The sequence below is a fragment of the Magnolia sinica genome, chromosome 3 (assembly GCF_029962835.1).
Source record: "Magnolia sinica isolate HGM2019 chromosome 3, MsV1, whole genome shotgun sequence".
NCBI lineage: Eukaryota > Viridiplantae > Streptophyta > Magnoliopsida > Magnoliales > Magnoliaceae > Magnolia > Magnolia sinica.
Window position 1 is genome coordinate 88,891,538 of NC_080575.1, and position 25,712 is coordinate 88,917,249.

Consider the following 25,712-nt stretch of genomic DNA (forward strand, 5'->3'; position numbering starts at 1 on the left):
ACAGTGGGGATAATGATATCCACCGTTGACACATTCCGATGGTCCACAATGATGTTTATTTGTCATCTAACATGACATTGGATGAAGGAAAAACAGAAATATCTTATTCAAAATTTCTGTGGCCCCTGTGAAATTTTCAGCGGCAGGCGTTCAATTTACACTGTTTCCTGTGGTGTGGTCCACTTGAGATTTGGATATGCTCAAATTTTTGGCTCATGCCATAAAATGATCTGTTAAAACGGATGGACGGAGTGGATAAGACATATACATCTCGGTGGGCCCGACAGAGTTTTCACAGTACAGAATCCGCTTCCAAAGAAAATACAGAACCGAGAGTAGAGATATCTGTTCTCGCTCAAAGCCTTCTGAGAAAATCGTTTCCTTCGGTTCTCGCCCTCGACAGCTGAAAATGCTATTTCTGGTGTTGATTTCTCTCATCCTCGCTGCAATCCTTGCTCTCTTTGCCAGATTCGCTACTGCAGAGGGTAATCTTCTCAAAACCCTACATTCTGCTCTTATTCCTCCATTTTCACATTGCTTTTTCTCTTTGGAAAGTATTCAATTCGACCATCAATTCACCAATTTCTTCATTTAAAATTTTTTTTTGGTGGATATTAGGGGATTTTACTCTGTTATCGAAAGGGCATGCGAAGCGGGAAGAAGTCGACGATAAGGTGATGCTGCTGCTTTTTTTTTTTCCTTCCCATGTCGTCATCTTTTAGGTTACGTTTGGATGCTCAATTGAATTGAATTGCGATAACTCGATTCAAGAAAGAGTAAATGGCAAAGTGGAGTTAACCTCCAAACTTTATAGTCTTACTTGAAATGCATGGAGTTGAAGTTTAGGGCCTGTTTGGATGCCTGTAAGTTGGCTAAAATGTAAGTTACTTACAGGGAAGTCACTTACTGGTTGTGTTTGGGGGAGAAAATTCACCTGTAAGTCACTTATAGGTAAATCTACCAAAAAACTGCAGGGGGATGGGGGCGAGAAGTAACTTCCCTGTAAGTCACTTACAGGCTCAACAGTCGGATGATTAAAAAGAGGGGAAGAGGGAGAAACGCACCATTGATCAGCTTCTATAAGAGGGGAAGGAGGGTCTCTGGCTCTCCATCCTTCTATAGGGGTTTATTATTCTCTTGGAATTAGAATCGTGGTGGCCAGTTTGGCCATTTGTGAATGAATTGTGGTTCAGTTCAATTGAGCATCCAAACGTGCCTTAAGGGGTCACTTGGATGCGTTTTTAAGTTGTGTGTGACTTTCGGTTGTAAGTCATGTAAAGTGACTTCTCACCCCCCATCCCCATGAAGTCTCCTGGCAGTTTTGGCTGAAAGTGACTTACAGCCGAATTTACTCCCCCAAACACCACCTGTATAGTGACTTACCTGTGTAAGTCACTTCCCACTTACAGAACTTGTAGGCATCCAAACAACCCCTAATATTTGAATCTAATTTCAAGATGAACGTGCGCTTTTTTATTTTTTATTCTAATTTATATTCTGAATTTGGGTCGTGCTCAGGTTGTTTGGATTACAGGGGCCAGCCGTGGAATTGGTGACTCTCTCTCTCTCTCATTTTGGTTTTGTTATTTTATTTTACTATAATGGCTCTAAACAAATTCGCTCAAACATGAATGGTCAGCGCTATGAGTTGTCGAGCTTGTAGCTCATGGTGCAATAAGTACACATGGACAGTCCAATCGACCGATCTGGACTGTCCATTTGGTCCAGCCCAAACTTCATGGGCCACCATGCAAAATCACACTGATCGGATGATTTTAACCAGTAAATTAATTGTCTATAAAATGGACCATCAAGACATTTTGTGGACGAATAGTTCAAATCAACAATTTGAACTGTTCATTTGGTTGGCCCATCAAGACATTTTGTGGACGAATAGTTCAAATCAACAATTTGAACTGTTCATATGGTTCGCCCATCATTGATTGCTTATGGTTTCAAAGGATCTCTTTTAGATGATATTAACCATATCCCATCATGGCTTGGAAAACTGACGGCTATAAAATAGAAGGTAATCATTTAGATGGATAAGAACAACTAGTTGGTGTGAGTTTGCATGGTGCCCTGTGAAGTCTGGGCTGGACTAGTGGACAGCCTGGAGTCCAGATTGGTTGCATGTGTTCCTAAGCATCTAGGAGGATCAAACAGTTCTCTCTCAGAGTAATGCCAATTTGGTCCTAGTTGAAGTGGCAGACTCATCCAACATCCATATGCCATACATGTACACAAACCATTCAAATCATGGCCAATTTTGGATGGGAAGTAGCTCGAAAATCATACAAATTGGAAAATCTTAACCATCTGAGCAGTGCCCATCAAATAGTTTGTTAGAAAGAAAATGGTCGGTGGTGCAAATTCAATGGAAAAAAATCAATTGGTTCAAGTCGCCCAGCCAGTGTGATGTCAGAGCTGCTTTCATCCGAAATTTGGGGCTGTGATTTGGATGGTTTGGGGTGGCGTATGTGCATGTACAGTGAATGAATGCCAAAATTTAATAAATTGCGACGAATGCCCGCCATCATTTAACCCAGTCAAACTATCATCAAAGAAAGGTCTATGAGTGGTCCGATTTTCTTCCCAATTGAAGATCAGTCCCATCCAAAGGTCCTGATTGAAGTTCTTGTCCAAAATAAGGAACCTGATGGAAGACCAGAACCAAATTAAGTGTCCTATTCGATTATGGGACCCACATATCCAATAGGATGGCCTCGATTATCGACTGGTTGGAGAATGCAGTTTGATTAATAATGAAATTTAGGTGTGACCAAACCAGCCTAAATAAGAAGGAAAAAAAATTGAAACAAAGACCAGAACCAAATTAAGTTTCCTATTCGACTATGGGACCCACATATCCAATAGGATGGCCTCGATTATCGACTGGTTGGAGAATGCAGTTTGATTAATAATGAAATTTAGGTGTGACCAAACCAGCCTAAATAATAAGAAAAAAAAATTGAAACAAAAAATGATTATAGGAAAAATAGACAAATTAAGTATAAAGGTAAAGAAAGAATAACCTAGCTGATTTAATACTATTACTTATATTAATTTACTAAAATCTTTGAAAATATTAACTAATTTTTATTTTAAAAAATGGAAAATATAACAAATCATTGAAAACATTAATTGATTTTAATGTTTTAGTGAAAAGTAACTTGTAGTGTAAGCTGCATAGCGTGTGTTATAGGCTATGTAGCATATGCAAAATTAGCATGTAGCATAGGCTACACATGACTAAAGCTATTTTCATGTGCTATATAGTGTTAAGGTTAAGCTTTGCGACATAGCGTAAGCTACACACTACATGACGAAGCGATTTAAAACACTGGATTGTACAAAATGTATAAATCCATACACTTGTAGTCTAGTGGTATTTGGAATCTTGTAGATAGTTCTTTCATTTGATTGTTTCCCTTTAATAAGAATCTTTTTAGGAAAAAAGTTGATGCAGGACCGATGCATGAACCAACTATTATGTGAGATCAAGTAGCAAAATTAAGATAATTAATAAAAAAACACAAACCTTACCATAATCATTACAGACACCATGAAAACCAAAAGAACATCATGCATAATCCTAACCTAAGTTACCAACATCGTCACACAAGATCATTAAATAAAAGGAAACTAGGATCTAATCGATGTAAGGACATCCAATTAGCATAGGGTATAATCAATCTCAAAGTAGAAGACCTAATACACCTTAGGGTGAAATTAGGGTTAAAAGAGATTGAGAACTATAGGAATAAATTGAGTGAATTGGTTAAGGGGATTTGGGGAAAAGATAAGAGGGTTTTGATTTAAGGGTGATGGAAAACCAAAAAGGGCAAGGATTCACATATGTGGCTGTACGGTCACACGTGTGGCGTTGGATGGATGGGTTTAGGTCGATTAGGGTTTGAATGGTAGATAGGCAAGGGAAAGATGTGTTTAGAAGAAGATGAAGACTTATGATGGAAGAGTTGAAGAACTCGAAGAAAATACCTTGATGGATGGAAGAGAGATGATAATGTGGGGATAGATGGAGACCTCACACCTCCGTTGATGAATGATTAGCCTCGCATCAATCTCTCTTCCAAATCACAGGGAAGTATCTTCAAATCTCATGAAGATGAGAGAAAAGGAAGAAGAAAAGAGCAAATTTCTCTTTCTTTTTCACAAAACCTAATGAGGGAGAGAGTCACACGCCCACCCTCTTTTTATAGCTTCACCAAGTTTCACTAATTACAAAAAACATCATCTTATGAAATTTTAATAAAAATGGCCCTAGTCTAAAGAGAATCTATTAAATCACTCATAAAGATGTCCAAACATAAAATAATCAAAACTAACTCTTAAAAGATAAAATCTAAAAAACTGATGTGGACGATCCACGATCAATGGCTCAATCATGTGATCCATGCGATCCAATGACCCGATCGTCATGTCCCTCCAATCAAACGGTTTAGATCACTCCATATAGCAGCCCATGTGCAACTTCCCAGTGTGGGGTCTTCCAGATGCTCGCACATGCACATAGGGTCTTCAGCACAATCACGGGTACTCGCCTAACCACAGGGAAATCGGTGCAGCCCGCCTCCTTCTCTGATGCGTACACAAAGGTGTACGTGAAGTGATGTCCTTATCAAAAGTTTAAGACAATTTATGACATGACCCATTCAGGTTGATGTGACGACATGTACGGCAGTAGCAAGGATGACGGGAAAACACTGAGGAATCAGTGTGGGAAAACCAACTCAGGTAACCCTGTGAGAGGCTCAACAATGGGACAATGTAAAACCTTAAAAAATGATGAATTTCCATGAGCATCTCAACAAGAAAAACAACGCTTTCCTTAAACAAAGCTTGCAGGAGAAACTGAGAAAATCTCAAAGTTTGAAGAGAAAATAATCAATCACTATCTATATAAAAATTCCATATTGCATGTATATATAGAGTCTTTAGCTTGGCCTCATCAAAATCCTAAACTAATCCTAACAAATCTCCTACTTGAGTCCATGTTTATTGAACAACCAACAGATAAGGAACAATAATGTAATAAGAAAGCAGATGATTTGGGAAAGTTGGTCCCAAAGGATCCTCAGTCTTCAGTGCGGCCCAAGATTTATACCTTCTTGGTCCTTGATCATGGTTGCATTATCATATGGAATTACATGGGGCTAACTGATGTGCAAGCAGTGCATGCTGAGTGCCATTGCAGACCTATCTCCCATCATAAAAAGACAATAATGGGAATCCAACACTCATTTGAATATGGTATTTTTAAAATTGCATTTCCAAATTCTAATGTGTTGGTGTTCTCGTGCACGACCTTTGGATGGCTGGAGATAGGTGTGCATCGTCCTTGGTTACGCTTTGCAAAAGATCTTACCCATTAAATATATTTACAGAGTTTCAGTCCATCGTTGATGTTGCAATCTGACTACATTTGTAATACCATGAAGATGCATGACACGAATGTTACCTTCTATCATTAGGGGAAATTCTTGCAAAACAGTTTGCAAGACTAGGAGCTAAGCTGATCCTTTCTGCACGCAATGAAGCCGAATTGGAGCGAGTCAAAGCAGAACTTGTTGGTATATTACACTCTCCAAAGCCGTATGTGAACACCTTTGTTTGTCACTTGTTGAAGCATTAGAAGCTTTGAAGAAAACATGCATATGACTTATGCTTCTTATGCTTTAATATTCTTTTGTTTTCTGATTTCTTGTTGGTTTGCCAATAGGGAAACATGCACCTGGAGAAGTAAAAGTTTTACCTCTGGATTTGGCATCTGGTGAAGATTCTCTCCTTCAAGCCGTGGAGAAAGCGGAGTCCTTCTTTCCTGATGCTGGTGTTGAATATATGGTCCACAATGCAGCCTATGAACGCCCTGTAAGTGGTTATCTTTCATCTTGTTGACAAACCCAAGCTGGCCTTCTCATACTTGCATTATATTGTTTATCTTTTTAAGTAACTTGTAACAAGGATGCTCCATTTCTTAAAGTGCAACACTTTACACCCGTGTTAGACAACAAGGTGCCATTTGGTAAACTGAAAAATAAGGTCTGAAAATTAATTTAGCTGCTGAAAACTTAAAATGCTGAATTCAAGTACTTAAATGAGTACTGAAAAATCCGTTTGGTAATTTGTTTGAAAAACGTCCTGATATATGAAAATAAGTTTTTTAATTCCTTCATAAAAACCTGTTTGGTAAAAACAAACCACAAATGTCTGAAAATTGGCAATTTGTCATATTTGCCCTTATTGCTCAACTCTATCCTTTATAGAATATGAGACAAAACATATTATTGCCTTACTACCAAATTTGGCACACCTATGCCCCATCCACATATATCTCTCAAATATGACCCCTAAATTGATGCACCATATGCTATACTCTTCTTGATAGAATAATCACATAACCCTTTGATTGGTGGACCATGACGTCTCATACAAGCACAATATTACACCATTCATCTTTACTATCCCATCCACAACATACTTTTGCCTCTATGACCTTTAATTTAAAAAAAGTTTTGGCTAGGAAAAAATATTCTTGCCCCATTGAATTAGTGGGCCACACATGTACAAATTTTTATTTTATAGGTGTGCACGCCACCAAATCTTTATCATCCATCATTCAACCAACAAAATAGTTTCAATTAGCCTACACACACACACACACACACACACACACACACACACACATATATATATATATATATATATATATATATATATATATATATATATATATATATATATATATATATATATATATATATATATTATCCACGCCGTCCATCCAGTTTGACATATCGTTTAAGGGCATGAGCCCAAGAGGGAGGCATATTAAAGGCTCAAATGGACCCCACCATAGGGAAGTAGTGGATATTGAATTACTACAATTGAAAACTTCCTAAAGCCTACCGTGATGTTTGTTTGCCATCCAACCTGTTCATATGGTCACATAAACCTGAATGATGTTTATATGCCATCCATACCATTCATAAGGTCATTCCTATTGGGATGAACTGAAAACACAAAAATATTAGCCTCATCCAAAACTTCGGTGATCCTAGGAATGTTTCAACAGTGGACTTTCAATCCTCACTTTTTCTTATGATGTGGTGCACTTGAGATTTGGATATGCTTTATTTTTGGGACCATGCACTAAAATGAGCTAGAAAAACGTATGGACTGCGTGGATATAAAATATTTTTTTAGGTGGGCCTACGATCATGGCAACATCCAATAAAATGTAACTTGGGTACCTAGTTTGCTCCCAAGGATTGTGGAGGACACGGATTGCTTTTATAGGAAGTTCCTACACTGGATGCTATGTGGGGCCCACCATGATGTTTTTGAGAAATCCACCCCGTCCATCTGTTTTGCAAGCTCATTTTAGGACATACAACAAAAAAATGAGACGGATCCAAAACTCAAGTGGGCCACACGAGAGGTAAAATTACGGAAAGAAATGCCTATCGTTGAAACCTTCCTGGGCTCCTACTTGTTGTTTATATGCCATCCAAATTGTTTATAAGTTCATTTCCACTGGGATGAAGTGAAAAACGAAAAACTTTGCCTGATACAAAACTTTTATGGCATATAAATGTTTCAACGGTGGTCATTGAATACACACTATTTCCACTCATGAAGCCATCTTGAGTTTTAGATCCAACTCGTTTTTGGACGCTAGTCTTAAAATGAGATTGCAATACGGATGGACGGGGCGGATTTCTCGCAAACATCATAGTGGGCCCCACCTAGCATCCCATCGTAGGACTTCCTGTTAAAAAGGCTTTGGCAGGAAATCCGCGTCAATTGCGGAACCATGACACGACACCTTAGTTACTGTGTTGACGTGGCAAAGTTCTATGGCCCCACCATGATGTATTTGTTAGATCCATACCGTTCATCCATTTTTTCATATTATTTTTGGTCATGAGCCCAAAAATAAGACAGATCCAAAGCTTTAGTGGACCACCACAAAAACTAGTGGAGATTGAATGCCTACAATTGAAAACTTCTTGAATGCCTACAAGCTGGTATTTGTGTTTTCCCATCATCTAGGTCTGTGCGACCTTATGAACAAATTGGATGGCAAAGAAACATCATGGTCGGCCCTAGGAAGGTTTCAATGGTGGGTGTCATTGTCCACACAACTTTTTGTGGGGTGGTCCACTTGAGCTTTGGGTCGGCCTCATTTTTTGGTTCATACCCTAAAATGATTTGGCAAAATGGATGAACGGTGTAAATATAACACACATCATGATAAGGCAAAGAACTTTGCCATGTCAATTAGGCTTTTACTCTTCCATCAAAGTCAGCATTGCATGTTGTAAGAAGAGGGTAAAGTTGCCATTTTAAAAAAGTTTTAACTTTGAAATCACTTACCGCATTCAACATTAAGCATTAAGCCAAAGGAAGGACGCTTTAAAAAATTCAAATTTTTCAGTGAAAATCTAGATTATATTTTGGATTTACCAAACAATCTGAATCAGGAAAATTATTGAAAACAACCCATTTCAAATATAAGTGCAGAAAATAAGTTTCACCAAACAGGCCCCAACCCAAGTCAAGACAACTACAAAAAGAAAACTAGTTTGTCATTTGTTCTTTTTGCAGTATTTAGTTTGTTATTTATTCTTGTATGTTGTAGTTTTTCTGTACTATATTATATTTACTAGAGAGGGAGGGAGGGAGGGAGGGCCTCACAAACAATCATGAAGGTTTTAATGGGTGGATGTCCACTGAGGCACGCATCATGGTGGGACCACAAAGCTCAACCTTTTGGGAAGATCCCATAAGGTTAACCTCATAGTACCTTTTCCCTATATGTATACACGTTACCGCCCTACCAGTGGATAAATTCCAACATGTCGTGTTTGTGTGACATCCAACCATATGGCAGAGAGAATGCTTGTGTCCAACCAGTTGGACTGCTAAGTTACCGCCCAACCAGAGGATAAATTCCAACATGTTGTGTTTGTGTGACATCCAAACCATATAAAAGGGTGGCCCCATCATGAGGATGACGAAAAAGGCAACCCTAATTACTGTTAGGTTGGCCACACTTGTAATTTGGTTTAACGGTGTGGCCTTCCTAAAGAGTGTGTATGTTTATTTTTCTAATTTATGCATGTAATTATTTTGTTTCTCATATATATATGAGCTAAAATGTGTCTAATAGTAAATTTTTAAATATCATCATGTATCTATGTTGATGTTGGCTTTCCAGGTTTCCAAAGTCCCCTGTTTCTTATGTGTAGTGTCTGGGTTACAAGGTTAAGGTTCAATCTAATCGCCATTGACTGGTTCTATTAGTGCTATACATGATGCTAGGTAACAAGGAAGCTGCAAATTTTAATAAGTTGTTGCTTTGGACAAGTGAAGTATGTATGATGAGGAAACTGAAATGTCCTCTTTCCTTGGTTGTTGGTAGTATTTTTGTTCTATCAATCTAATTCTAAGATATTTATCTCTATCTACTCTTACTGAATCTCATGCTTCTATTAGCTTATATTTCAAAATTATTTTTTTGGAAGATGATATTTATTAGGCTAAAGCCAAAAAGGAAAACAAACAACAGCAGGAACAAAGAAAGCAGACAACAAAAAGAGCAAAAAACTACCTAACTCTACTCATGGCTTAGCAGTAGACTCACAAGAATTTCAACACAGAGGCCATGGGTTCAAGTACCCATTGTGGTGTGGGTGTGCGTCAAAAAAAAAAAAAAAAAAAAAAAAACAGCTGGCCCCATCGCTGTGGAAAGCCCACTGACAACTCCAACAAAAAAACTCATGGCGCCCAGTCTCGAAACAATAGAAGAGCCCTGTTGAAAACCCCTGGTGCCATAATACTATTATTGCGAAAACACTGGTTGGTCCTCTCACCCCAAGTGGACCAAAGGACTGTGGGAAGGATCAGCCTCCATCTCTTCCTGCCTAAAATTCCACCCTCCATACCATGCCAAACAGTGAAGAAGTCTTCCATAGATCGTGGCATCACCCAATAGACCTCAGCTAAGCCAAAGACTCCATACCAAATGGACGCTGCAAAAGGGCAATGCAGGAACAAATGATCTATTGATTCTGAGTCTTGCATGCAATGCAAGCATATATTTGGGAGGATCATACCCCTCTACTGAAGATTATCAATCGTGAGTTCTCAACCTCTCCCTAGTAGCCAAGCAAATGCTGCAACCTTTGGGGGGATCCGTAAGTCCAAACCACACTTGTAGGGCATTGATTCACCAGAACTTTCGGAGCTGAAAGGGAACCAAAAGAGCAAACAGAGAAGGATTCAGACATGCTAAGCGTCCACAATATCGTGTCTTCCACTTCCGGGTACATTGAAATCCCTGCAAGCGAAACAATAAGTTATCTAGACTCTCGATTTCATGATCCCTCAAATTCCTCCTAAAAGGGGGCGGCCAAATTCCCTCCTAGACTCTCGATTTCAATATTATTGTTATATAACTGTGCGGACATGTGCATGTTGGGTTCTCCAAAATTGCGGTCTGACGCGGAAATTTGCCCGTCTAAGTTAAACTGATAATATGGAACTTGTACAACATTGCCCTCATGCAGATGCTGAGGGTAATACTCTTTTTGTCCAAATAAAATTCACGATGAAATCATTGAGTGCAATGCTGCAAGTAGTACGTAAGAAGATAAAATGACTATTGGTCTCTAACTATCTTCTAGCGGTTTACATCTCTGCTTGCAGAAGTCAACGGCTTTGGACGTTACTGAGGAAGCTCTTCGGGTATATGAAATAACAGTTCACTCTTTTTGCTTCTTCTTTTCTCGTTTCTTTTCTTCTCCTTTGGGGATAGTCATCTCAGGAACTTTTCTCTTTGTTACCAGGCTACATTCAATATAAATGTCCTGGGGACAATAACTCTCACTCGGCTCCTTGCACCTTTCATGTTGAAAAGGGGGAGGGGTCATTTTGTTGTGGTATGTTGAGAAAACCATTCAAAAAATGAATCCACTTACTCGATGTTGTCAGATGATTTTCTAATTCAAATAGTTCCTTTCTATCATGCTATTTCTAATCCTCTGTTGTTCAACAATGTTTGATATGCAGATGAGCAGTGCTGCAGGGAAGACACCTGCACCAGGTCAGGCCGTGTATTCTGCTTCTAAGTATGCTATAAATGGATACTTCCATACTTTGCGTTCGGAGGTATATTTGTGAATTGGCTTTGTGGGTATCCTTTTACTCAATGTTATATGGCCTGCAACTTCTGAATGACAATGCAATTGGTTACCTCCACCTTGTTTGTTTTTGTTGAACATGCAATCAAAACTCAGCCAAAACAGAGTCTACTTGGTTTTGGTGGAGAATGAAAGGAGTAAATGCCAACTTGCCCCTATATTGTGCAACTGAGACAGAATGATGCACTTGGTTAGAATGCACTCTACTGGTTTTGGGCCCCATGCTAGTTGCATCCTGAAATGGAGTTTTTATTCCTTAATTCCGAAGTGCCAGTAAGAAAATAAAGACCACAGACCTTGTTTTTAATGTAATTTTTTTTTTTTTTTTTTTTACTGAGTGTTACTTCAATTTTCTTTTCTTTCTTTTTTTAAATTGTGCCCAATGTTTTAGTTTAATAACTCACAGTTATTTTTAGTTTACCTTTGTTGATGCCCTCACAGTTGTTTTTAGTTTATATTGATAAACAATAATTTGGATTTATTATGTGGTAATTCAAAAGCCTTCCTTTCAAAGTCCTGATCGTCAGTATAACAATGCAGTCTATGTTAACCTGTTCCACCCGTGCCTGTCATATTGATTACAGTTGTTTCAGAAAGGGATTAGGGTCACTGTTGTTTGTCCTGGACCAATAGAAACATCAAACGGTTCTGGAGAGAGCTCATCACAACAGAGAGGGGTGGGTACTGTGTGCTCTTAAATCCATATACTTCCTGATGTGATTTTATTTATTTATTTATTTTTAAAATTTTATTGGTAATGATGTGAATTGAATAACCGAAATGGTATTCAATGCCTTGATGCAAAAGCTTGCTAGTGACAAACCAATTCACATTATTTATGGAAAAAACAGTAATCTCAAGATTTTACTGGGTTCTGATGCATTAGAATGTGAATAGTGTCTTGATGCACTACCTCATACAAGTGGCATGTGTGGTTTGGTGATCCAGACTGTTGGGCTGAGGAGCCCACAGTGGAATGTCCATGCCCCAAACTCTAAGATGGGAAGCTTCCAATCCTTCATAATTGGCCCTACAAATAGACAGTTAAGAGAACAATACAGAAACACTCCGGTGAGGGGCCAAAGATATGATTAGGATCTTTCAATCTGGAAGTTTATTGTCGCATCCTCGTCCTCTGAGGGGACCTTTAAATCAGCGAACTACAGACCCCCCTTGTTGGGATTAGGTGCTTCAGGAGTCAACACTATTCACTTCCTAACAAACCCAGGTCTCTATTATTTGTCAGTCATCTCACATAGCAAGGTATATGCGAAAAGTCCTTGGATATTTTGTGGAATAAATGTAGGAATTTTTTGCAACTAGGTTTGAATGCAATTTGCTAGAGGAAAAGAAATTTCAAACTGCAAGAATGCACAATTTGCTTATCACCTTTGGTTCTTCACTCCTATATCTAAACCCATGTCTTTTAACAGAAACGTGTGACATCGGAAAGGTGTGCAGAACTAACTATCGTAGCAGCAACGCATGGGCTAAAGGAAGTTTGGATATCGAATCAGGTCATTTTCATGCAATGTTTTTTTTTTTTTTTTAATTTTTTTTTTTAAATTATTATCTTCTGTATAACATTCCAATTCTACGTGCTAAACATATGGAAGAGAATATCTACATTGCACTATTGTATTGTAGAAGAGTGAGAATATTTGAGAAAGAGCAAATGAAACAATTTCAATCAGTTTTTTGTTTGTTCTGTAGAAGTTGGAGTTCAGTTCTTAAATATTCCGAATCTTGTGATCAATACATTGTATTTTTGGAATCTTGGTGCTGCCCTGACGGGGTGTTCAGGAGGGCAAAGCTGAATGTTGTTTCCTGAGCTTTGCTTCTTGCTCCGTAGCTTCTTCTTCTTTTTTAAATCATTTCGGTCTTGCTTCTAGTTTATTGTGAGGAAATCACTTCCCCCCAATTTGCTGTTAATTATATATATATATATATATATATATATATATATATTGGATGATCTCTTATACTCATTCTCTCTTTGCAGCCTGTTCTTGCCGTCATGTACCTGGTGCAATACATGCCAACCATTGGCTATTGGCTTATGGACAAGGTATCGCCTATTACTATTATGTAATACAAAGGAATCAGACATGGTAAACCTGGAATCAACATGCTGGCATATCCATACTGATGCAGGACAATTAACCACTTGCTCTAAAAGCTCGAACTGTTAGAGTATGACGAATTAATCCCTTTATCTCATAGCCTAGGCCCCACATCGCATGGGTTAGGACCTCGGCCAAACCCCCTTCGTGGGCCCCAAATCACATGGGCCCAAGGTGTCTCGTATCCGTTACGATACGGCTGTATCGACCGATACGTAACGGTAACGGCCGACACCGTTATGCGATATGGGGTCGAAACGGGCACCCCCCCGATTCTGTGACTGTAACGGCCGTTACGCCCATTACAGGCCAAAAGAACGGCTATTACGGGCCAAAAAAAAAAGGAAAAAAAAAAAAAGCATACCTTTTTTTTAATTTCTTTTCTTCTTTTCTTCTCCTCCTCCTTCCTCTTCTTCTTCTCGCCCTGTTGCGACTGCGGCTGCGGGCCTCCTCTTCCTTCTTCTTCTTCTTCTTCTTCTTCTTCTTCTCTCTCTCTCTCTCTCTCTCTCTCTCTCTCTTTTCTTTCCCTCTTTTGATTTTCGGTTTCCCTCTCTCTCCCGTCTTTTTCATCTGAAATCGGAAACCCTCTCTCTCCCGTCTTTTTCGTCTGAAATCGGAAGCCGATTGACTTAAAACGAGCACTGACACTCCTCGAGCTCTGAGTTGTACGAACGGTTCAAAGGAGATCAAAGTTACGTGGGCTCCACAGTGACGTATTTGTTATATCTACACCGTTCATCTATTTTTAGATATTATTTTAGAGCATTACCCAAAAAATGAATCATATCCAAAGATCTTCTGGACCACACCAAAAATAGCAGCGGAGATAATGATTTTCTCCGTTAAACAATTCGTAGGCCCACCATAACGTTTATTTTCCATCCAATCTGTTCATAAGGTCAAAAAGACTTGAATGAAGAGGAAAAACAAATTTCATATTGATCCAAAACTTCTGTGATCCCAAAAAAGGTTTCAATGGTAGACGTTCAATCCCCCACTGCTTTTTGCAGTGTGGTCCACTTGATAATTAGATCTGTATTATTTTTAGTGTCAAGCCTTAAGACGAGCTCGTCAAATGAATGCACGGTTTAGATATAATACATACGTCATGATCAGACCCACAGGACTTACTGATGTTAATACAGGTATGTCATTGAGGTATACAATGTAATCCACTTTCAAAGAAATGTGCGTGGTAGGCTTTTGTACACGTGTTGCGTGGCCGCACCATGATGTATATATTTTATCCATGCCATCCATCCATTTTGCCACATTATTTTAGGTTATGATCCAAAAAATTAGTAAGATCCAAATCTCTGGTGGACCACACCATAGGAAACAGTGGTTATAGAATGCTCACCATTAAAAATTCCTTAGGGTCTACTGTAATGTTTATTTTTCATCTAACCTTTTAATTGGGTCACATTGACGTGGATGAAAGGAAAACACACATGTCAGCTTGATTTAAAACTTTTGTAGCCCCCAATAAATTTTTAATGGTGGACATTTAATTATTGTTGTTTCTTATGGTGCAGTCCACCTGAGCTTTGGATCTGCCTCATTTTTGGGCTCATGTCTTAAAATTATTTGGCAAAATGGATGGACGGTGTGGATATAACACATTCATCACGGGTGGGGCCCAAAAAACTTTGACACTCGTGTGCTGCACTTCACAATTCGGGTCCCCCCAAATTCGGGCCCTTAAAAAATTGTACACGAGACATGTATTAACTTAGAATTTACCAATTAAATTATTAACTGTAATTGCTAATTCACCATGCCAAAATCAAATTGTTAGAATAGTTTTAATTGTTAATTTGTAGACGCTTATTTTTTTAATTAGGGCCTTTTGATTTTTTTCATGATTCACTATCCAATAAATGTCCTCCAATTCATAAGTGGAATAATGCCATAAATTGCAATAATTTGAGACTGATTTGGGGCATGGATTGGTCCTCCAAGTCAGCCCCAAATTAGCAACGCCATCTACCTGAATTTAATTTCATTTTTTAAAAGAACTATTAGGAGAAATGATATCAAATTGTTAAGTATATAAATTAGATATTTATAAAATTAAATATATGAATTTTGTAGTCAAATTTAAGTTATCTGGTTCATAAATTCATCAGACAGTCCGATACAACTTCTCACCAAAGAGTGGACCATTACACCACCATAAAAATTTTCTAATTTATAAATGAATGCATATTTGGAATGCTTAGAATATTTCGAATTTAATCCATGTTTTTTTGGCAAAAAAATTTTGCACTGTTACAGGCCATTACACCTCCGTATCCGTATCGGTATCGGAGGGCACCGTTATTGCATGGGCCGCCCACCCTGAGCGTGTCCCTGCATCCCACGGGCTACCCCACTCGAGCCTGGTGTGAAATGCGCATTAATCACCCCCGGTGAGGAGTCTCGAACACGAGACCTCCTCCGTGGGCCACACCCACCCCGAGTGTGCCCCTGCATCCCACAAGCGACCCCACTCAAGCCCGATGTGAAAATGCTCTTACATTAATCATGGTTAAAAGGAAAAGCCAAGTGAACAACGAACTTCTAAATATGATACCAATTTAATGCAAGATAATTAACCACTTGCTCTAAAAGCTCGAACTGTTGGAGTATGGCGAATTAATCCCTTTATCTCATAGCCCAGGCCCCACATTGCATGGGTTAGGACCTCGGTCGAACCCTCTTCGTGGGCCCCAAATCACATGGGCCACTCACCCTGAGCGTGTCCCCGCATCTCACGGGCTACCCTACTCGAGCTTGGTGTAAAATGCTCATTAATCACCCCCGGTAAGGAGTCTCGAACATGAGACCTCCTCCGTGGGCCGCACCCACCTCGAGTGTGCCCCTTCATCCCACAAGCGACCCCACTCGAGCCCGATGTGAAAATGTTCCTACATTAATCACCCCCAGTAAGGAGTCTCGAACACGAGACCTCCTGCTGTGGTACCGATTTTTCGTAGGACAATTAACCACTTGCTCTAAAAGCTTGAACTGTTAGAGTATGGTGAATTAATCCCTTTATCTCATAGCCCAGGCCCTATATCGCATGGGTTAGGACCTCGGCCGAACCCCCTTCGTAGGCCCCAAATCACATGGGCCGCCCACCCCGAGCGTGTCCCCGAATCCCACGGGCTACCTCACTCGAGCCTGGTGTGAAATGTGCATTAATCACCCTCGGTGAGGAGTCTCGAACACGAGACCTCCTCCGTGGGCTGCACCCACCCCGGGTGTGCCCCTGCATCCCACAAGCGACCCCACTCGAGCCCGATGTGAAAATGCTCCTGCATTAATCACCCCCAGTGAGGAGTCTCGAACACGGGACCTCCTCCGTGGGCCGCACCCACCCCGAGTGTGCCCCTGCATCCCACAAGCGACCCTACTCGAGCTCGATATGAAAATGCTCCTGCATTACATACCAGTTGATGATATCGAAAGATTAGGTTGACTTTGGAAACATGCTGAAATGGTGTTTCCTACCAATTTCAATGTGGTGTACATGACATTTTCAAAATGGGTGTCATCTGGGAAATGCGAAGCATGTATTGGAAAGTGCACTCAATGACCTTTTCCAATCAAACGGGCTCCAATTGTCATTGGCAGTTCTTATAGGACAAGCTGAGCAGTAGCATTATCCCAAAACTCACCCAAAGCATTCATAAATATTGGTCTAGCAAATCATAAGATAAAAAGAAAATTAAAGCTTAAGATAAATAATTAGAAATCCAGGGACCGTCTAAATCTTTTATTCATATTGCTAAATATATGGGAAAAAATGATGAATGAGTTTCTTTTATTGTTGTGATCCTATATCCAGTATTAGGGCTCCAACTTGGGGGGGTTGGGTCTGGTAGAGGGTCAACCTGTGTGTGACCTGAAGAGGACCCAGCCCGAATTCCTACCCGAGTTGCCCAAGCCTAATTCCTTTATACTCAACCCTAACTTGATCCAGCCCAACCCCACCCCACCTGAGTCAAATATGTGTGATTATTTCTCACCCCAACCGGATTTCAAATCAGGTTGTAGTTTTCCAGCCCTAACCCAAACCAAGGTCCTGACAACCTGTCCCAACCCAATTTGAACTCAGGTTGGTTTAGTCAGCTTTGTATTGACCTGAACCCAAGTTGTGGCCCTATCCAGTATGCTTGTTTGACACTGCATTTTTAAAAAGAGAAGAAAAAAGACTGTACCTAATCGTCTGTTACCAGTTGAGCCTAAAATATATGATTGATTTGATAAAAAAACCTATAATCTTGAAACCAACACACTGGCACATCTATACACTGTGATAATCAGTGTTTTGAATAGCGTCCGTAGCGTAGAGTAGCTATGGCACTATGTAAGCATTAGCAAATAACATATATCACCTATAGCATAAGCTGCAAGGGTCATAGTGTATGTAGCGTCGGTGTATGCGTAGCGTAGGTAGCGTACACGTAGTGTATCCAGCATACGCTTCGTTTTTTTTTTTTTTTTAAATAATTTATAAATGATAATTGTATTTTGTAATTTATACTTAATACTCAACCTTTGGGATTAAAAAAAAAAATTCCTCCATATTTGTGACTTATGGTTTCACTTAGACATTATTAATTAAAGTAGTTTGCTTAGAAAGTTGTTGATGTGATGATTTGATTTGGTGTATATATGTGGATTGGCTTTTGATAAATGATAATTAATAAGTTGGTCGAACATGCTTAAACTTGAAAATTTGAATCATCTTTTTAGCTTTGTTTTTTTCCTTGCTATGTACCATATTTTTCCCATTTTTAAATTAAAAATAGAAGTATCATGTAGCTTACGCTACATGCTACAGAGGGTTGAACGCTACACAACACGCTACTAATATTTTAAACATTGGTGATAATAATGAAAGATGCCTTTCGACACACTAAATAGGTGTTTCTGTCCAATTTCAATGGCATCCACATGATACTTTTGAAATGGATGTCGCCTTGGAAAGGTCAAAGGTGCATTATGCAGTGCACCCAATAACTTTTTTCCCATCAAATTTGTACCGATTGGCATTGGCAGTTCCTATAGGATGAGCTGAGTCCAGTGGCATTAAGAAATCCAAAAGCACACCTAAAGCATTCATAAATATTAGTCCACAGAAGCAAAGATTGAAAATGTAGATAGGTAAATAGAAACCATCTTAATCTCATAATAGTATTGCTAGAAATATGAAAAAAAAAAAAAATTACTCCTTTTTTTTTTCCCCCTCGTTAACGTGTATCTAGCATTGGGATTTCCCTCCTCATGTGGAGGTGAGTCCCATGTGTGAGGGCTAAGTGAGGGCATTTTGGTCTTTTTGCCTTGGCCTTTCTTTGTTTAGATAAAATGTTTTTTTAAAAAAGGTTTTTTTTTTTTTAGAGCGTGTCATACACAACCAATGTTTTAAATATCGACGATATCGGCCAATATATCCCACGATATATCTTGTATTCCACCTGTGCAGTACGAAATGCACAGGTAGTGCCGATATATCTCACATGTTCGAGCCAGTGAGCATTTTCAATTTCCAATCCTTTTTGTTGTTGAATTATGTTAAATCAATGTCAAATGGTTATATGAATGTGGGTGATTCCTACGCTAGGTGGGGAGTTTTACTTCCCATAGGGCCTTTCTTAACAATATTTTATAGCTATGTGCATTGTGCGATGTTTGTGGTCTGTATTTATGCCTTGGTATAAATCTGAAAATTTTAATTTGTGATAGAAAAGCATGAAATTTGTATTTTAGTTACTTGAATTAAATTGTTTTATGATCTTGCTATTGCATATTAGTCTACGCCATTCGTCCAGCATCACACAACTTCTTAGTTTTCCTGTCACTGAGTAATCTCCGTGCCCAAAATTTGTTGAGCGTGCCCTAAATCCTTCATATCAAAGGATTTAAACGACTCTTTCTTCAACCTATCAATTTTACCAACATCTTGACCCACAATTAGCATGTCATCAACATAGAGCAATAGAATAATGAAGCTATCATCAGAAAACTTTCTAAAATAAACACAGTGGACCATTTGCATTCTATTGTATCTATAAGTCGTCATGAATGAGTCGAATTTCTTATACCATTGCCTTGGAGCTTGCTTCAACCCATATAGGCTCTTCTTTAACTTGCAAACCAAGTGTTCCTTACCCTTCACTTCAAACCCTTTTGGTTGCTCCATGTAAATCTCTTCATTCAAATCACCATGAAGAAAAGATGTCTTGACATCTAGCTGTTCTAACTCAAGGTCTAGGCTTGCAACTAGACCCAAAATCACTCGAATGGATGACATCTTTACCACGAGAGAGAATATTTCATCAAAGTCGATTCCCTTCTTTTAACCGAAGCCTTTCACAACCAAATGAGCTTTATATTTCACTTTCTTGTCATTTTCATTTCCTTTCAACTTGAAGACCAACCTTTTTCTTTAGTGCTTTTCTTCCATTTGGAAGCTCCAACTCATAGGTATTGTTTTTGTGCAACGGGGCCATTCCATCCTGCATGGCCATCTTCCACTTGTAACTGTCTTTATGAATTTGAGCTTCCTTGAAGCTTTCGAGCTCCCTCGCATCAGCTAGCATAACATATTTTGTAAAGGGGTACATCCTTGAGGACTATCGGTCTCTTGTAGACCTTCTTAACTGAGACTCGGCTGGTGGCTCTTGAGGGGGCTGCTCCCTCTACTCTTCTTGTTCAACATTGTTTGCATTATCTACAGGAACATCATCATCAACCACTCCATCATTTTCTTGTATCTCTCCCCCATCATCATGCACCACAGGAGGAGGAACTAGAGTTAGATCAGGGACATCATCAATCACATCGCCCTGCTTTTCGATCTTCTCAAAGTCTTCAATAGTCTAATCTTCATAAAAGACCACATTCTGGCTTCTTTGAATTTTCTTTCTTTTCGGATCCTATGTCCTATAGCCGAATTCTTCTTCCCCATAGCCTAAGAATATGCAGGGAATTGCTTTATCATCAAGTTTGGTTCTTTGTCTTTTGGCACATGGACATAGGCTTTGCACCTAAACACCTTTAAATGAGAGTATGAAACCTCTTTCCCAGTCCACACTCTTTCTAGAATATCTCCCTCCAAAGGAATTGAAGGGGACCTATTAATTATGTAACAGGCCGTACGCATAGCCTCACCCCAAAATGATTTGGCCAGTTGGGCTGAAGAGAGCATGCTCCTAATTCTTTCAACGATGGTTCTGTTCATCCTCTCGGGCAGTGTTCGAAATATTGGTATCGTGTTACGTATCGCATCCTTGGGATACAGATACATATCGTCGCTGCGTCGCACGAGATATATCGTTTGTATCGAGTAATTTATTGCACTTTTTGGGAAACATGGGAAACATTGAGAAAATGGTTGAATTTTTCAATGAAACTTCGGGGATTGTTAAAAAAGACCTTAATACACACTTTTAAATCATAACATCTCAAAAAAGAAGTACACATAATAGGTTTCCTTTATATAGGATCTTTAGCTATGCGCTGTTTGACTGAACTAATGCAACTATATTCAAATTGAATGCATAACATTTAGAGTGTATGTGATAATCATTTCATCAAACACTCCTAAATACTTTGAGAATCCACTTAACCGCTGACCAATGTTCTTTACGATGTTTGGAGAAGGGAATGAGGAAAGAAACAAGGGAAAAGGGGGCCCACACGTGGCTGACCGTACAGACACGTGTGTGCGCGTGTACGTGGGGAAAGAGAGAGAGGGATGGATTGGGTTTGGTTGTTGATGGAAATGAGGAGAGAGAGAGAGAGAGAGAGAGAGAGAGAGAGAGAGAGAGATCTACCTTGAATCGAAGAAAACGAAAGAAAGATACTTGTGGAATCACTCCACATGGGTATCACACCCTCTCCAATCTCTGGAGATGCAAGGAGGCTTTTTCACAAAGCCATGAAAGAATTCTGTTTTTTTCTTTTCTTTTCTCTAAAACTAGGGTAGAAAGCTGGGACGCCTGCCCTGTAGCCATGGTGTGCCGTAAAGGCCGATACGTAAAGGTAACGGTGGCAACTGTTACATGTTACGTGGTCGTAACGGCCATAACAACCGTTATGGAAAAAAATGACCCGTAATTGCCGTTAACGACACATTACATCCCCTATAAAGGCCATAATAGCCCTATAATGGTCTATTATGGGACGTATATATGTTTTTCATACTTTTTAATCAACATTACGGGGTAAATACAAGTTTTTCAGAGGTTTTTTCAATAAATAAAAAAAATAAAAAAGAGAGACCGTAACGGCCGTTACGGGGCCGTAACAGTCATTATGCCCCGTATCGTAAAGGTAACGGCTACTGTTACGGAACACCTTGCCTGTAGCTTTTATATTCTCATATTCAAAAATTACAAAAATGCCACTCCAGTTTAGATAAAGTGGTCTACTCAATATTAAGCAATCTAAAACGTTTAAAAGGTCCAAAATAAATAATAAAAACTAGAGAATAATATAAAAAAAAAGGAACCCATAGAGTCTAAAATCCGGTGGTCCAAAATAGCCAATGGCCCGATAACCTCGATTTGACAATTCAATGAGAGAGCAGATGAAATCCAACAGTCAAATTCTCCAATACAAGCAACCCACATGCATGTTCCCAGTGTGGGGTCTTCCAGATGCACGAACCATGCATATGAGGTTTTCAATGTAGCCCGTTGGGCCCCGCATAGCAATCGTCCAGCCATAGCGAAACCGGGGCCTCAGTCAAGGTCTTCCTCTTCCGATGGTAGACACAGAAGGATGATGCTCTGATGTTCTCATCATTGTGGTTGTCACAAGAGAAATATATTGAATGGGTGCTTGAAAGGTTCAATATGTAAGGTGCCAAGCCTTTAAGTATACCGCTTGCAAGTCATTTCAAGTCGAGTGCAAAGAATTCTCCTACTACTGGAAAAGAAAAAGAAGAGATGATATCAATTCCGTATTCTTCAGCAGTGGGTAGTTTGATGTATGTTATGGTTCACATAAGGCCAAACATTACTCATGCAGTGGGTGTCCTAAGCATCTCGTTAATCCTGGTAAAGAGCATTGGGCAGTGGTCAAGTGGACTCTCAAGTATTTGAAGGGTTCATCCAAGGTGTGTTTGTGCTTTAGAGGTACAAATCCTGTTTTGGAATGATATACAGACGCTGACATGGCAGGTGACACAGATAGCAAAAAGTCCACTTCTGGGTATTTATTCACTTTTGCAGGGGGAGTTGTGTCTTGGCAATCAAAACTGCAGAAGTGTGTTGCTCTCTCTACGACAGAAGTAGAATACATTGTGGCTACTGAAGCTGGAAAAGAGTTGTTGTGGATGAAGAGATTTCTCTAAGAATTGGGCTTGAAGCAAGAAAAGTATGTGGTTCATTTTGATAGCCAAAGTGCGATGGATCTGATTAAGAACGTCAGATATCACTCCCGAACCAAACATATAGATGTCTGTTACCACTAGATACGCTACATGTTGGAGAACCAATCGATGCAGTTCGTGAAGATCCACACCGATCGAAATCCATCAGATATGATTACGAAGGTCGTTCCAAAGGAGAAACATAAGCTTTGCAGAAGCTTGGCTGGTATGTGTGCTCGGTGAGTATCTGTCTTCTGTTGGTTCCCTCATGTGTCGGTTGTGGAGGTGAGTCCCACGTGTGAGGGCTAATTGAGGGCATTTCAGTCCTTTTGCCTTGGCCTTTCTTTGTTTAGAGTGTGTCATACACAGCAGCTAGCAACCGATTGGGGGTTTCTTTGTTTTCTCTTAGAGAGAAAGGGTTTCTCAAAAGAAGAAGAGCAAGCCTCTCTCCATAAAGGCCCTGATTCAAGCCTCTTGTCAATTTCAAGAGAAGGTTCGTCTCCAGTATAGTGAGGCTTCCATCCGCAATCTTCGGATTCGTCGATAATCTTCTCCAAGGGTTGGTTAGTGCTTACTTCTCTAAAATCCTTCTTGATAAGAAACTTCCATACTTTGTGGATGCTTGCAATCCACTTGTTGTGTGGTGTATTTTTTGGGTTATCCAAGAGGGCTCTCTCTTGAAGGTTGTTTTGTGGTGTAGTAGGGGGTCCAGGAGATGGCGTTCTCTTGATTATTGTACTTCTATTATCATTATAGTGGATTTGTTGCTGGAGTAGCTCCCGTGGTTTTTTCCTTCATTTTTTAGGATTTTCCAAGTTAAAAATTTTGGTGCCTCCTTTTGCATTCCACATGTTCAATGATATGCTTGCTTGGGTTCGAATTGCTTATCCTTTGTTATCTCTCTCCATATAGTTAATCTCATTGATTTACACAGTTGGGAAAGGTGTTGTTTTCCCTACATCTAGCTTGCATGTTTGACACTGCAATGACTATAGTACATGGTCTATTAATATTTGAGATTCTAGAATCATGCATTAAAAAAATTATGAAAAGTTTATTTGATGCAGGACTGATGCATGAACTAAGTAACACGTGAGATCAAATAGCCGAATTAAGATATTTAACAAAAAAATAAAAACATCGCTATATTCATCACAAATATCATGAAGATCAAAAGAAAATCATGCATGATCCTGGCCTAAGCTACAAACATCGTAACACGGGGTCATTAAATAAAAAAGAAACTAGGATCTAATGGATGTAGGGACATCCGATTAGCATACGGCATAGCCTATTTCAAAATAGGAAACTTAATACAACTTAGGGTGAAAACTAGGGTTTGGGTAATTTTAGAAAATAAAGAATTTTAGGTTTAGAGTTAGGGTTTGGGTTGTGGATGGTATGGGAAAGTTGGGTTTGGGAGAAGGTGAAGATTGGGGACGGGAGAATTAAGAATACGAAGAAAATACCTGGATGGGGAAGAAAAGAGAAGATAGTGTGGGGATAGTTGGAGACATCGCACCTCCGTTGATGAAGATTAGATTCGCACCAATCTTCCTTCCAAATTGCATGGAAGTATCTTCAAATCGCATGAAGATGGGAGAAGAAAGCAAAAGCTTTTCCTTCTTTTTTTTACATTACAAAATTCAATGGGAGAGAGGTCACATGCCCTCCTCTTTTTATAGATCCAAGAAGTTTCAAAAATTACAAAAATCTCCGTCTTGTGAACTTTAACAAAAATAGGCATAGTATAAATAAAATCGACTAGAACACTCATAATGTGTCCAAATATAAAATAATCAAAAACTAAATCCTAAAATATTATAAAGTCTAAAACTGATGTGGACGATCAACGATCAATGGCCCGATAGTCACATCCCTTGGATCCAACAGTCTAGATCACTTCATAAAGCAGCCCATGTGCATTTTCCCAGTGTGGGGTCTTCCAGACGCTCGCACAAGCACATGGGGTCTTCAACACGATCACGAGTACTCGTCTAGCCACAGGGAAATCGGCGTCAGCGCGGCTTGCCTCCTCCTCTGATACGTACGTAAGGGTGTATGTTACGTGATGTCCTCATCATTATTGTAGTCCTGTGTAATAGAATCTAATTAACTGTTTTCTAGTGGTCAAAGATTCTTCTTCTTCTTCGTCTTCTTTTTTTGATGTTTCCCTCTTCTTCTTTTTTCCTTGAGCTAGCAATTCTAAATGTTTTTAAAAGCAAGACAATGGGAGAGAATTCTCAATACAGGGAACTGAAAAGCCAGCTCCTCTAGTGAGTACTTCAGTAATACCATTAGCCTCTCTCCTCACGTGAGTAAACAGAATGTATGAACTAGAAGCGAGAGACCTATTGAAAACATAAGGGAGCTCCAACGGCTTTAAATTCGGCCCAGGCCAGTTAATGACATTGGGTGAATCGCTCTTTACAGTGACCTTGTGAAGAGGGTCTCTAGCAAGAATGTAGAGAGCTTCCCTATGCAACACTTCCACTACGTGAGCAACATTTGGGAGCATGGGACCAAATTAAGCCAGTTGCATTTGGCCCAAATCATCCCTAAGAATTCCCCCAATACCCGAAGCACCCGGATTAGCGAATGAGGGCCTCTTGAATTTCATCTTCCAAATGCCCGTGGGAGGGAACCATTTGTTCTTCTGGGGTAAGCTTGTAGGGAGCAGATATTTCCATGTTCTCCATTCTGAACATAGATTGGAAGCCAAACAGCTCATAGGATGATGCTGTGTTTGATTTTATCATGCATGCAATCTATCCAAGGAAACGTGACCTGACTTGAAGATGCGATTATTTATTTCCTTCCAAATCTCCCAACGCAATCGCGACATAACCTTTCCTGTCCTTGAACAGACTGCCGCCCCAGCTAATAAATACCTTGTCAAGCCTTTCCGTCAAAGATCCACTCTATGCCAAAAAGGGTAAAGAAAGAACCAACTCCGTATCGCTGAAGCCAAGGAAAGGTGGACTGACAGACTTA

General features: G+C 39.5%; 1 protein-coding gene across 8 annotated transcripts in view; it reads left to right on the plus strand.

The window, feature by feature from the left end:
• Nucleotides 1-294: 294 nt before the first annotated feature.
• Nucleotides 295-25,712, plus strand: part of LOC131240175 (uncharacterized) — a 29,885-nt gene continuing 4,467 nt past the window's right edge. The window contains exons 1-11 of one of the 8 annotated variants that reach the window (XM_058238259.1): nucleotides 328-485; nucleotides 619-674; nucleotides 1,519-1,552; nucleotides 5,496-5,594; nucleotides 5,744-5,892; nucleotides 10,735-10,773; nucleotides 10,875-10,967; nucleotides 11,098-11,196; nucleotides 11,813-11,905; nucleotides 12,662-12,745; nucleotides 13,231-13,296. In XM_058238259.1, the coding sequence (XP_058094242.1) occupies nucleotides 410-485; nucleotides 619-674; nucleotides 1,519-1,552; nucleotides 5,496-5,594; nucleotides 5,744-5,892; nucleotides 10,735-10,773; nucleotides 10,875-10,967; nucleotides 11,098-11,196; nucleotides 11,813-11,905; nucleotides 12,662-12,745; nucleotides 13,231-13,296 (888 nt within the window). In that variant the 5' untranslated portion in view covers nucleotides 328-409. Of the gene's footprint in view, nucleotides 486-618; nucleotides 675-1,518; nucleotides 1,553-5,495; nucleotides 5,595-5,743; nucleotides 5,893-10,734; nucleotides 10,774-10,874; nucleotides 10,968-11,097; nucleotides 11,197-11,812; nucleotides 11,906-12,661; nucleotides 12,746-13,230; nucleotides 13,297-25,712 lie in introns of all 8 variants that reach the window. The other 7 variants (XM_058238263.1, XM_058238262.1, XM_058238261.1 and 4 more) reach the window with 7 other exon arrangements.